A 12502-nucleotide genomic window follows, 5' to 3' on the forward strand; every position below is an offset into this window, starting at 1 on the left:
TATGTGTTCTTTTTAATGTTTTACATAGAATTATAATACTGATTTTTTTGAGCTGTTTCACTTCTTACATCTCTATACATGCAGTTTGATTTTCTCTAATATTTTCTTGAGTTCAAACCTAAACTTCCTCCACAGGAGTCAAAGGTTATTGCACATGTATGATAAAATACAGAATGTGTGGAGTGCCTGGTTATGCTCAAGTCATGATTTCAGGGTTGTGAGATCAAGCCCCATGCTGGGCTCTGCACTGGGCATGGAGCCTGCCTAAGATTCTTTCTCTTGCTTTTCCCCTGTCCCTCCTTTTTCTTCTCTTAAAAAAACCACACACACACACACACACACACACACACACACACACACAGAATGTGTACTCTGTATTGGTAGGATTACAAAACCTAGATGCATTATCGTAATTTTCTGCTAAAATGGAAATAGTGTTGACTAGATCTATAACATAATGTGCTAATCACTAGTTTTGAAAGGGGAGAAGCCAAGTTAAGGCCAGTTTGAGTTCTGTTTGGGGCTAGGTCTAGGTTACCAAAATATACAGATTGATTTTGCCTGCCAAGAATATATAGGTGATTTGGAGGAAAGTAAGAGGTAGCACCTTGAGTGCAATGTCAAAAATCCAAGGGCCATGGACTGAGCACAAGCTGTCTGTGCTGAGGCACAGCAACAGGTCTGAGCTGTCTGTGTGAGGCAACAGGGCAGGGCGTGAATTTTGGTGTCTTGGGGGAGTGATAGTATGCGGGGGAGAACTGAACACAGCCACAGAAGGCACTGAATTCAGATAAGGGCCTGCAGAAATTATGCCCAGTTTCATGAGAAACCTAAGAGATATAAAGGTATAAGGGACAAATTTTAGACTGGACATATGCTGTGGATGTCAAGTGGGAGGCTATTGTTGGCTTAGGGCTCTGTCTACTTCAGAGCATGTAGACAGTGGGAATGCTTCAGTTATTCAGTTGACTACTGTTAAGCTTCCCTTGATCATGGGGGATGATGGACAGTTTGATGCCAGTCTGGTTGTTTTTGGGTTGGAATCTGGGTTGGGTAGCCTTTAGTTAGACGGGATCATGATGCATCTGTGATGAGTCTGTGGCAGGAACAGGAAGGGAGACTCTATTCAGGTTTTGGAAACATTGGAGCTGTGTTTGAACTTAAACGTTAGTATTTCTTTTTTGAGTAACTTAACTAATATCTCTAGACTTTAGTTTTAGTTTTCTAATTGGGATTTAGTTTTCTAATAATGCGACATTCAAAGGATTGTAAAAATAAAATGTCTTATTCAATAGAATTTTCTCTGAGGATAGAAGTGTTTTATAATGTCCAAGTGATAGCTACTAGGCATGTGTTGCTACTGAGCACTTGAACTTTACTGAATATGAGTAATTTAATTTTATTTAGTTTTAGTTAATTTAAAAGCCACATGAGGCTAGTAGCTAGTATATTGGACAAAAGCTATAGATGATAGCTATTATAGGGACTACTTAAAATATAAAAAGTTAGCTTTTAGAATTTCCTTGACTGATATATTCTTTCAGTTACTTATTTTTGTGCTTGTCATATTTTGTTTGATGTGCAATGAATATATAGCAATGTTTCTATCATGGAGAAAAAAACAAAAATTTTAATAAATTTAAAAATTTTAATTGTCTTTTAAGAGAATATATACATACAAGAGATACAATATACTTTAATTTTAATGACAAATGAATTATACCAAGTGTAGAGGACTTCAGAAAAGCAAATGCTATCTTCAGGATAATGAACTACTTGCACTGGTTATTGAAGCATGTTATATGTTTTGGATAGGTAGAAAGAAAGGAAAGGAAATTTCAGATGGAGGCATGGTAAAAATAAAACTAGTAGGATAGGAACCTGCAAGATGTGATTAGGACTCAGTGAGTAGACTTATTTGCTGAAGTATGGAAGTGGTTTAGAAGGTGAAATTAAGCTAGAAAAGTGTTTTGGAAGGTGAGATCTCCCATATCATATCATTATAGCTCCCTTTGAATTGATGGCTAAAAAAGCATAGGATTTAGAGCTAAAGAGAAATATAATGAAATTTTGTTTTAGGAAAGTAACCCTGGTAGATGTGTGAGAGACAGAGAAACGAGTTATGAAATTATACTAGTATGGGCAAGAGGTTACATGTTTCTGAGCCAGAAGGGTGGCTACACGAACAAGACTCCATAGACGTAAAGAGTCAAGATGTGACTCCAAGACTCAATCGGCATTAACTGGGGTGAGAAAAAGAGTTAAGTATATATGATGTGGTAAGAGATAGGGATAGATGTATTATAGGAGGAACACTGAAGTGAATCAGAAAGTTTTATGAGGAAACAGAGTTACTTGATGGTTACTTGACTACCAAGAAATTTCTGGGAGAGATAGTCACTATCTACATATTTTAGTGCTGCATTGAAAAATTAGCCTGAACCAATGCTTACTTTGAAAGCTTTAGTGTTTTCTTACACAAGGAATGAGACATTTCTAGTATGTCAACAAACACATGACCTGTCGAAAACATAAATATTATGATAATCAGCGATGATGCCGTGATTGTAATTAGTAATTATTGAACCTTCTTCCTCCACATGCTATCATGTTTCCACTTTCTACCTTGTGCTCAATCTCTGCTAGCTTTATTCCTATTTTTTTTAGAGTGAGCAAGAGCAAATATAATACACAGCTAGTCTGAGAATCTGAATTTAGTATCATGTGGGTAATAAAGTTTTATTGGTTATTACCAGTAAATTAGGTAACAAACTAAAAAAATGTTGGTTCTTTTCTTTTTTATGAGAATTGGAAGTGAAAAGTTAGATTGGTATCAGCCATTTTCTTCTTGTAGTCTTCATTAAATCTTTCATTCTGAGCCACGGTAAAGTGATTCTTCCAGTCTCCAACTATCCCTGAAACAGTTATGTGGGAGAGAGTCAGCTTGCATTTCTCTATTCTCCTGTTTCTGTGTGTATACTCTACCTTCCAAGGGGGCAATATTAGACAAATTATTTCTGCTGCTAACCTGTCAATTTCATTCTGAAAGTTAAGAATAATTTCTTATCTGATTTGTGGGACAAGGATATCCCATTACCTGCTGAGTCACATTAATGGGGGAAATGAAACTACCAAAATTAAAACAGCAGGCCTGGGGAATTTCTTGTTTTTTTCCTCCTGCCTCTTTGCACATCAAATTGTGGTAGGTGCTTATGCCTATAGTTTTTATCTACAGGCCCACTGAGAAAGGCTTGCATGTGGAAAAACTCAAGGTACAGTTTTGAGGAAGAAAACCAAAAAAGATCCACCAAATTCTCCAGTTGCAATCCCTGTAACCTTTCTGCAGATTGTTTTTTTTCCCATAGGGCTTACCATCATATATTATTCTGAGTATTCTTGTTTATTTTGTTTGTGGCTAGAATATAATGTTCACAAGGGAAGAAAGTTGTTTGTTTACTGTTAACTGAACATTATCTAGAATAGAGCCTGACTCATTGTAGCCACTCAATAAGTATTTTTGAATGAATAAATCCAACCAATAGCATAAAGCCCTTAATAAAATGGATTCTTTGCTCTATCTGATTTAATTCTGCGTTTTTTCACCTTATCAGCCAGATCTCTGGAAAGGGGGCATAAGGAGTTTGACCGCACCTCACTCTTCAATAGTCTAAACATTGTTTTCATTTCATTCCTGATTTGCTAAATACTTTTTTTCCCAGAATCATTTGTTATAGATCTTATTTTTCTTAGCCACAGAAAACTCACTCAAGGCTGTTAAAGACTGGATGATTCTTTAAAGATTATGACCAAAAGAAAATATAAAAACCTTTTCTCATGAATGGAGACACAGAGTGGTTCATGATTTTAGCAGGAACTGATGAATAGTTTGACATTGGATTCTGCTTCATAACATCAAATGAAGTGTGATGGACAATTTTATCTAGGATTTCATCATCTAGGTTTTTTCCAATAAACTCTGCCACCTTCTGAATTTCATGCTTTGTATTCTATGATGAGAGTCAAAAGAAAAGTGAAGATTTGGTGTAAGATAATTGGTTTAAAAAGAATATTGAAATGAATTAATAACAGTAATCAGTCACATGTCATGAGTTAAAATAAAAAAAAAAAATCTTAGGGGTGCCTGATTGGTTCATTCAGTTAAGCATTCCACTCTTGATTTTGGCTCAGGTTATGATCTCAGGGTTGTGAGATTGAGCCTTGTGTTGTGCTCCACACTCAGTGCAGTCTTGAGATTTTTATCCTTCTTCCTCCTGCTCTCATGCACTCTGTCTCTGTCTCAAATAAATAAATAAATAAAACCTTAAAAAAAATCTTATCTCACAAATACTCAGCTATCCAGAAATAACTTATTTTAACGTGATGGCTCATATTGTTCTATTTTTTTAGTAGCTGGAATTACTAAGCTTTTCTTGCTCTAACATAGAAGCAAAAACTGAATAGTATTCATGAAAAATTCACCATATAATGACATGCAGTGCATGGAGAATGTTTCACTGAGAGTTATGCCCAAATGTCTCACACAAGTCAGTTATGAGAGGGTTCTCGTTCAGCCAAATGTTTAAGAGAGAGAGTCCATAGACTGATGATAACAACAAAGACATTGGAGCATGGGGCAGACGATTTAAGCCTGTCTTCTATTCTGACATTGATAAAAATGTCCCAGACCTTTTTAGTGGTGGCAATAAGTAGCAGCAAGAGAATGAGAGATGGCTATTTTGCACCCATGAGATATGCAAAAGGCACCCATGGCTAGTAAGTCTACTACCTAGCATGTCCAGGAACTGAGGAGCTCAGTTCCAATGTTTCCTCATCAGAGGGACACACAACCCTAGGGAGCTGTCACTATGGGAAATCCCTATCTCCAGGAGGAGTGGTAGGAGAGGGAAAGTGGAAAAGTTTAGCCTGAAAACTGTGTATTCTGCTTTAAAAGCTTGGATGTCAAAAGTAGTGCTTAATTTAATTGGCCTCACATAGACTGGGAATCAGCAAGAGTGATGAGAATATTGAGCTTTGAGTAACTAGTCAGGGGACATTCCAGAACATGATCACAGAAATATTTAAAAGGGATCTAGGGACTCTGAGGTTAGACTACCTGTGCAATAAAGTTTCTTTCTAGCCTTCACAATACATTAGGATGTACTCCAGTAAAAGGGTGTCATTTCTGATGACATATCCTTACTTTGCCATATGTCTACATATGGTAGACAATTATCACCTACATGGAGTTTTCCTATTCTGAATTTATTTATTTATTTATTTTAAAAAAGACACATTTATTCAGCGTCATGATCAGACTATTACATTTAGCAATCAACAGCATGGGTGCAAAAAAAAAAAAAAAAAAAAAGAAAATCTACACTAAAACCCTTTGTTGGAATGCTTTACACTTTCCACAGAACAGAAACTAAAATAACCTGTTATACAATTAGTCACAAATACAGTCCTTGAGTTTTTTGCCCATACACATGAGTATTGTCTAAAACATGTCTTCTTTGTAGCAGCTAGGCCCTGCCACCACTGTGCTTGGCTGAGTTCACAAATCTGTTGTAACCTGTAGCTTCCCTGTCACTTCTCTGGCTCTCCTCTCCTGCTAAGCTTTGTTTCCTGGCAGTAATTAAAACCTTCTGCCACTGCCATAGCTGCTGCTGCTGGAACCACCATAGCCACCTTGGTTTCATGGTTTGGCAAAGTACTGGCCTCCACCACCATAGGGGCCAGAGCTTCATCTCCAACCTCTTGGTGCTCTGGAGAATGGTACAGAGCTTCTGTCTCCAAAATTTCCTCCTTTCATGGGTCCAAAATTTGAGGGTTGGTTGTTGTAATTGCCAAAATCATTATAGCTTCCATTACCTCCAAAGTTGCTTCCATCATTACCAAATCTGTTATAGCCATCCCCACTGCTACCGTATCCACCACCACCTCGACTGCCACCAAAGCTACCTCAACCACTGAAGTTCCCTCCATGACCAAAGTTGTCATTCCCACCAAAACCACCTCCATGACCATCACCAAAGTTTCCAGAACCACTTCAGCCTCTTTGGATGGATGAAGCACTGGCCATCTCTTGCTTTGATAGGGCTTTCCTTACTTCACAGTTGTGGCCATTCACAGTATGGTATTTTTGAATGACAATCTTGCCTACAGAGTCATGGTCATCAAATGTCACAAAAGCAAAAACTCTCTTTTTGCCACTGCCTTGGTCAGTCATGATCTCAATCACCTCAATTTTCCCATACTGTTCAAAATAATCTCTTAGATGATGTTCTTCAGTGTCTTCTTTAATGCCAACAAAAATCTTTTTCACAGTTAAGTGGGCACCAGGTCTTTGAGAATCTTCTCTTGAGACAGCCTTCTTTGGTTCCACAACTCTTCCATCCACCTTGTGTGGCCTTGCATTCATAGCTGCATCCACCTCCTCTATGGTGGCATATGTGACAAACCCAAAGCCTCTGGAGTACTTGATCTTGGATCTCTCATTACCACACAGTCCGTAAGCATTCCCCATTGTTCAAAATGGCTCCTCAGACCCTCATCAGTTGTTTCAAAGTTCAAACCTCCAATGAAGAGCTTCCACAGCTGCTCAGGCTCTTTGGAAGACTCTGACTTAGACATGACGGCGGTGGGAGGAGAGACTTTAAGGATGTTTACTCGGCAGCGTCCAGGGGCAGAAAGGAGTAATCTAACAAACATTATCTCCTATTTTGAGTTTAATAGCACCTTTCCTTCTATGGATTCCTCAGTTTGTCATACCTACTCACGGAAGGGAAACTCCTGCCTTACAGCATACTATCCCCTGCTATAACATTTCTTTTCTTTCTTTCTTTCTTTCTTTCTTTCTTTCTTTCTTTCTTTCTTTCTTTCTTTCTCTTTCTTTCTTTCTTTCTTTCTTTCTTTCTTTCTTTCTTTCTTTCTTTCTTCTTTTTCTCTTCTTTCTTTCTTTCTTCTTTCTCTTCTTCTTTCTTTCTTTCTTTCTTTCTTTCTTTCTTTCTTTCTTTCTTTCTTTTCTTTCTTTCTTTCTTTCTTTTTCCCTTTCTCTCTCTCTTTTTTTTTTTAAAAAAGATTTTACTTATTTATTAATGTGAGATGCAGAGACAGTCAGAGACACAGGCAGAGGGAGAAGCAGGCTCCTCGCAAGGAGTCCGATGCGGGAAAGGTAACACTCATATTTTGCCTGTATGGAAAAGATGTACCATTCTCCAGAGCACCAAGAGGTTGGAGATGAAACTATGTGATACATAAACTCATGACATACCATGTGGGCTTTGATGCATGGACAGCAGTAACCAATGAAATGTAGCGTTTTCTATTCCTTGTTTCAAATCTGTGGGTCCCCAGTGGGATACATGCATTATGACCTAAATGTCTTATGGTCCAATGAGAACACATTAGGTGGTATTGCCCCTCACCTTCTTCAGGTCCTCATAGAAGAGGTAGAGAATGCGGTGTTGGTCTTTGGCTTTCCACCATCCTTTCACGTGGTCATACCAAGAACCCCAGCATACTGCAAGGAGGAATGAAAAACGGGGTAATGAATCATAGAAGCCCCCAAACAGATACTCCACTGAAAGGAGAGTTCCTAAAGAGAGGGAGAGTATCACACTGATGATTTCTTCACAGTAAAGCAAGCAGACCCCCAGCATAATAAGGAAATGATTCTTTCCTTTTGGAATGTTTGAGGATTTTGAGAAAGGAAGGAAATAAAGATTAATTCTCTTACCTTTCCCAGCCAGAAAATTCTCAAAATACTCTTCCCAGGTTCCTGGAGCAGGAAGAGATTTATTCATTCTTTGGAAATGGTAATAAGACACCATATTGTCCTTTGGATTTCTTGCCACATAGATTATCTAGGAATGGCAGAAAGAGGGAAAGAAGCAAAAATGGGATTAGACTTATATGTACTTATTGTCCAACAAATTATGTTCAAGTGGATACATTCCATACAGATGAGATTTTCTGATGCTGCATTCTTGTGATATTGGTTTTTGTGTGATTTGAAAAGGATTCAGATCAGTTTGCCTATTGATTATCGTGAAAGATAGACTCTCTTTTCTTTCTTTTTTTTTAAAAGTTTTATTTATTTATTCATGAGAGACAGAGAGATCAGAGAGAGAGAGAGAGGCAGAGACACAGGCAGACTCCACGCAGGGAGCCTGACGTGGGACTCGATCCTGGATCCCCAGGATCACGCCCTGGGCTGAAGGTGGTGCTAAACCGCTGAGTCACCTGGGCTGCCTGGACTCTCTTTTCGTTAACAAGCGAAGAGGTTTTTTTTTTTTTTTTTTTTTTTTTTTTAAGATTTTTAAATTTGTTTCTTTTAGAGAGAGAGAGAGAGTACAAGTGGGGCAAGAGGCAGAGGGAGAGGGAGAGAATCTCAAGGAGACTCCATGCAGAGTGTGGAGTCAGACATGGGGCTTGATCTTAACCATGCTGAGATCATGACCTGAGCTGAAACCAAGACTCAGATGCTTAACCAACTGAGCCATCTAGGTGCCCTAACAAGAGACATGTTTTAAGAGGAAGCTGAAGACCACTCTAGGGTTGTTCTAAGGAGTAAACTGTAAATTCTTTTTGCCTTTTTTTTTTTTTTTTAAGATTTTATCTATTCATTCATGAGAGACACAGAGAGAGAGAGAGAGAGGCAGAGAGAGAAGCAGACTCCATGCAGGGAGCCTGACATGGGACTCGATCCTGGGTCTCCAGGATCACGCCCTAGGCCAAAGGCCAGGATCTCCAGGATCACGCCCTAGGCCAAAGGCGGCACTAAACTGCTGAGCCACCAGGGCTGCCCCCTTTTGCTTTTTACCTTGCAGTTTTTTTCTATGAAGGATGGTGGCAGCAAATGGATGGGAAGATGTGTTTTCAGGGTCCGTGGTGAGGGCATTTCATTAGCTCTTTCCAAACCTATAAAATCGATTTTTGATTACTTCTCATTATTTTTTTCTTTTTGCTTCAAAATCTTGTTGTTTACATTATCACTACTTTAGGAACAATTGAACAATTCAAGTCACCTGTGAGAGAACTGTGACTGTAGTTTTTTGATCTGCAAGACTATATCTAGCCTAAGAATGACTTTTCTTTTTAGCTAGAATAGTTTTTAAACATAACAAATAAGAAAATAAATAATTTAGAACCTAAAAAATTCAAACCCTTCTACTATGAAATTATCTTACTTCGGCTCATCCTTGTGGAATAAAATTAATTTCTTTTTTTAAAGATTTTATTTGTTTATTCATGAGACACACACACACACACACACACACACACACACACACAGAGGCAGGGACACAGGCAGAGGGAGAAGGAAGTTCCCTGTGGGGAGCCCAATGTGGGACTAAAACCCAGGACCCCGGGATCACGACCTAAGTTGAAGGCAGCCGCTCAACCACTAAGCCACCCAGGTGCCCCTAAAATTAATTTCTTTTTTTTATTTTATTTATTTATTTATGATAGTCACAGAGAGAGAGAGAGAGAGAGAGGCAGAGACATAGGCAGAGGGAGAAGCAGGCTCCATGCCCCGGGAACCCGACGTGGGATTCGATCCCAGGTCTCCAGGATCACGCCCTGGGCCAAAGGCAGGCGCCAAACCGCTGCGCCACCCAGGGATCCCCCTAAAATTAATTTCTAATAGAGAATGAAAACTTAATGTACTTTTATATAAGTAGTAATTCCACTAGAAGACGTCTGGAGTACAGCAATGACCAAACATAGTTAAAAAAATGCAGTCACAGAATCCATTACTAATTATTTGAATGCCTAGAATTTTTTTTCTAGTTTTTTTTTTTGAAGTGGTTGTATCAATTCTTATATCTTTTCTATAACTTTTTTCAGCTTGAATGCCTAGGATTTTGAGAGGGCTATGTGATAGTAAAAACCCCAGGTGTGTATTTAGTCAAGCGTGGTTATTCCATACTCACCAGATCCAATGGATGGGATTATCCATTCAATGAAAGGAATTCGTACATGAATAGGTGCTCTTTGACTTTTGTCAACATCCCCTTCATTTTGTATTAAGTCCACTATCTCCTGAGTCCATGTTGTTCCTTATTCCACGTGTAAGATGAAGATGCATAGACATTTAGTATACTACATTTCTTTAAATATGATCATATTTGTTAGAACATCTCTCTGAATTTTAAAGCTAGATTTATAGTGCAACTCAGAAAACATTTTTAATTTATGTATTGTGTTAATATAATACGAGTCAAGAAGTCTGACTTCTATAGCAACTTTCGTTAAACTGATTATTGAAATAAGGAAGTAGGTTCACAACATACCCCAAGGGAAGATGGAAATCAAAAAAGTAGTTTTCAAACCCTGAGGGGTCTTTGGGGGCTTCTGGAGGCTGCTGAAGTGAAATCAGCTTTGCAGGACCAAAGCTCCCCTAATTGTTCCCCAAGTTGGTCTTGGGATCCCCTTTTTAGCTTACACACACAAAGCTATTTTTTTTTACAGGATCTGCAATAACAGCCTGCATCGGGAACAAACAAATCAACAAATCTAGCTGGTTAGTTCTTGGCTGTTTGAGTCACTCTCTCCTGGGGAAGTAAAAAAATATGTACATCACAGGAAGAATTAAATTCTTAAAATTTCACATGTCATTTTATTTTGTTTTATTTATTTTTAAAGATTTTATTTATTTATTCCTGAGAGACAGAGGGGGGTGGGCAGAGAATAGGCAGAGACAGAAGCAGGCTCCCTGCAGGGAGCCCGATGTGGGACTCAATCCTGGGTCTCCAGGATTGTGCCCTGGCGGAAGGCAGGCACTAAACAGCTGAGCCACTCCGGCTGCCCTTCACATGTCATTTTAATATTTTTTTCTCTAGTTTCAGTTTCCACAAGTGATTTGTCTTAGCCATATCACTCTGTCCAGTAAACAATCTTCCAACCCAGATCAGTTTCTTCATTTCATTATTAGTGTATTTTCATTACTCACCTTCCTAATTCTCTTCCCCACCTTCCCCCTCCCCTTTCACCTACCTGCTTTAGGATAGGTGGCAATAAGCAGATCATCAGACTTGGCTTGGAAATTCCAGATCTGGTCCCAGATGTCACAGGTAGGTGTGGGTTGTAAAATCCCCTCCACATAAGCGACAGGTAGGCGTGTTGTTCCATCAAATTTAAAATCCTCCATTTTGTTTAAGGCCATTAGTGTCAGAAATCAGAGTAGTGCTCCAGATAAAATGTTACTGCTCAGTCAGCACAAAGCTGCACTTCTGTTATTGCACAGGCAATGCAAAATTCAGACTGCAAATTCTTCCTGGACAGCTGGGGATGGCTGTCAGTCAAAGGAGAAAGTAGCTACAGCTCTGTCCGCCCAAGTTCCAGGAAGCACGGAACTGCGATGTAGGCCTTTGTACTCAGGCGTTTTCTTAATGAGCTCCAGCCCTCCTCCCAGCCAGGCTGTGACGAAATACCAGAGGCCCTCCCAAGTCCTGGCTGCTGTGTCATGTTCAGATCAGTCTGGTTCTTCTGTGTCAGTTTAAAAAGAGTTAATGCCAAGTTGTTTATGTTCCGTTCTTTATCTTTGCGTTCATGAAATAATTCACAAATATTCATTAACTGTTTCTTCTGTGAATTTTATGCTAATTAAAAAGTTACAGGGAGGGGCAGCCCGGGTGGCTCAGCGGTTTAGCGCCGCCCTCAGCCCAGGGCGCGATCCTGGAGACCCCGGATCGAGTCCCACGTTGGGATCCCTGCATGGAGCCTGCTCCTCCCTCTGCCTGTGTCTCTGCCTCTCTCTCTGTGTTTCCCATGAATAAATAAATAAAATTAAAAAAAAAAAAGTTACAGGGAATTTGCTCATGGAATTAGATAGCAATATAGAATAACTTCCCTGGAAGACTGAAGGGAAATTTCTGTGGGCTCTTGGCAGGGAAGTCCTAGAGTTGAATCTCCCAGCACAAACATCTGGAAGGGTCAGTGCTGTTACTTTTAAGAGTGAAATAAAAACGCTATATTAGAAAAGTTTCTTTCTTTTGTAGGCTGTACTGTGTCAGTATCAAAACAAGCATGTCTAATTTAAAGCACAAGAGATGCAAGCAATGCCTTGTTTTTTCCTTGGAATGATTTCTGGTTCCCTTTTAAGTTTTAAATATTTTTCTTCTATTCCATTATCTCTTCTCTGTGGGACACTTCTAAAACAAGGCCAGATTCCTTTTAGTTTTCTGGGTTTTTAAAAAGATTTATTAATTTATTTTAGAGAAAATGAGTGTGTGTGTGTGTGCACACAGGAGTAGGGGGGAGGGGCAGAGGGAGAAAATCTCAAGCAGACTCCCTGCTGAGCGCAGACCCTCCCCCCCCCACTTTGATCTCATGACTTTGAGACCATGACCCAAGCCGAAATCAAGAGTTGGACACTTAACCTACTGAGCCATCCAGGTGCCCCTCCTTTTAGTTTTTAACTGCTAAATATTACCAGTCACCCACCTACTTTTCCTGTCTCTTATTGTGGTATAATAAAGAATATATCAGGTCTTTTTCT

At 39.2% G+C, this 12502-nt stretch overlaps 1 protein-coding gene, 1 long non-coding RNA gene and 1 pseudogene across 7 annotated transcripts in view; 1 reads left to right on the plus strand and 2 right to left on the minus strand.

Annotated features, from left to right (window-relative positions):
• Positions 1-12502, plus strand: part of LOC144323906 (uncharacterized) — a 137906-nt gene that overhangs the window by 63658 nt on the left and 61746 nt on the right. The window lies entirely within an intron of this gene.
• LOC144323904 (sulfotransferase 1C4) lies at positions 1629-11405 on the minus strand. Its single transcript, XM_077914872.1, has 7 exons — positions 10999-11405; positions 9936-10061; positions 8825-8922; positions 7739-7865; positions 7428-7522; positions 3827-4007; positions 1629-2915 (listed from the first exon to the last, which is right to left on the minus strand). The coding sequence occupies exons 1-7, from the start codon at positions 11165-11167 to the stop codon at positions 2800-2802; spliced, it is 912 nt and encodes a 303-aa protein (XP_077770998.1). The 5' UTR covers positions 11168-11405; the 3' UTR covers positions 1629-2799.
• On the minus strand, positions 5329-6843 carry LOC144323903 (heterogeneous nuclear ribonucleoprotein A1-like; annotated as a pseudogene).

The sequence above is a fragment of the Canis aureus genome, chromosome 11 (assembly GCF_053574225.1).
Source record: "Canis aureus isolate CA01 chromosome 11, VMU_Caureus_v.1.0, whole genome shotgun sequence".
Taxonomy (NCBI): domain Eukaryota; kingdom Metazoa; phylum Chordata; class Mammalia; order Carnivora; family Canidae; genus Canis; species Canis aureus.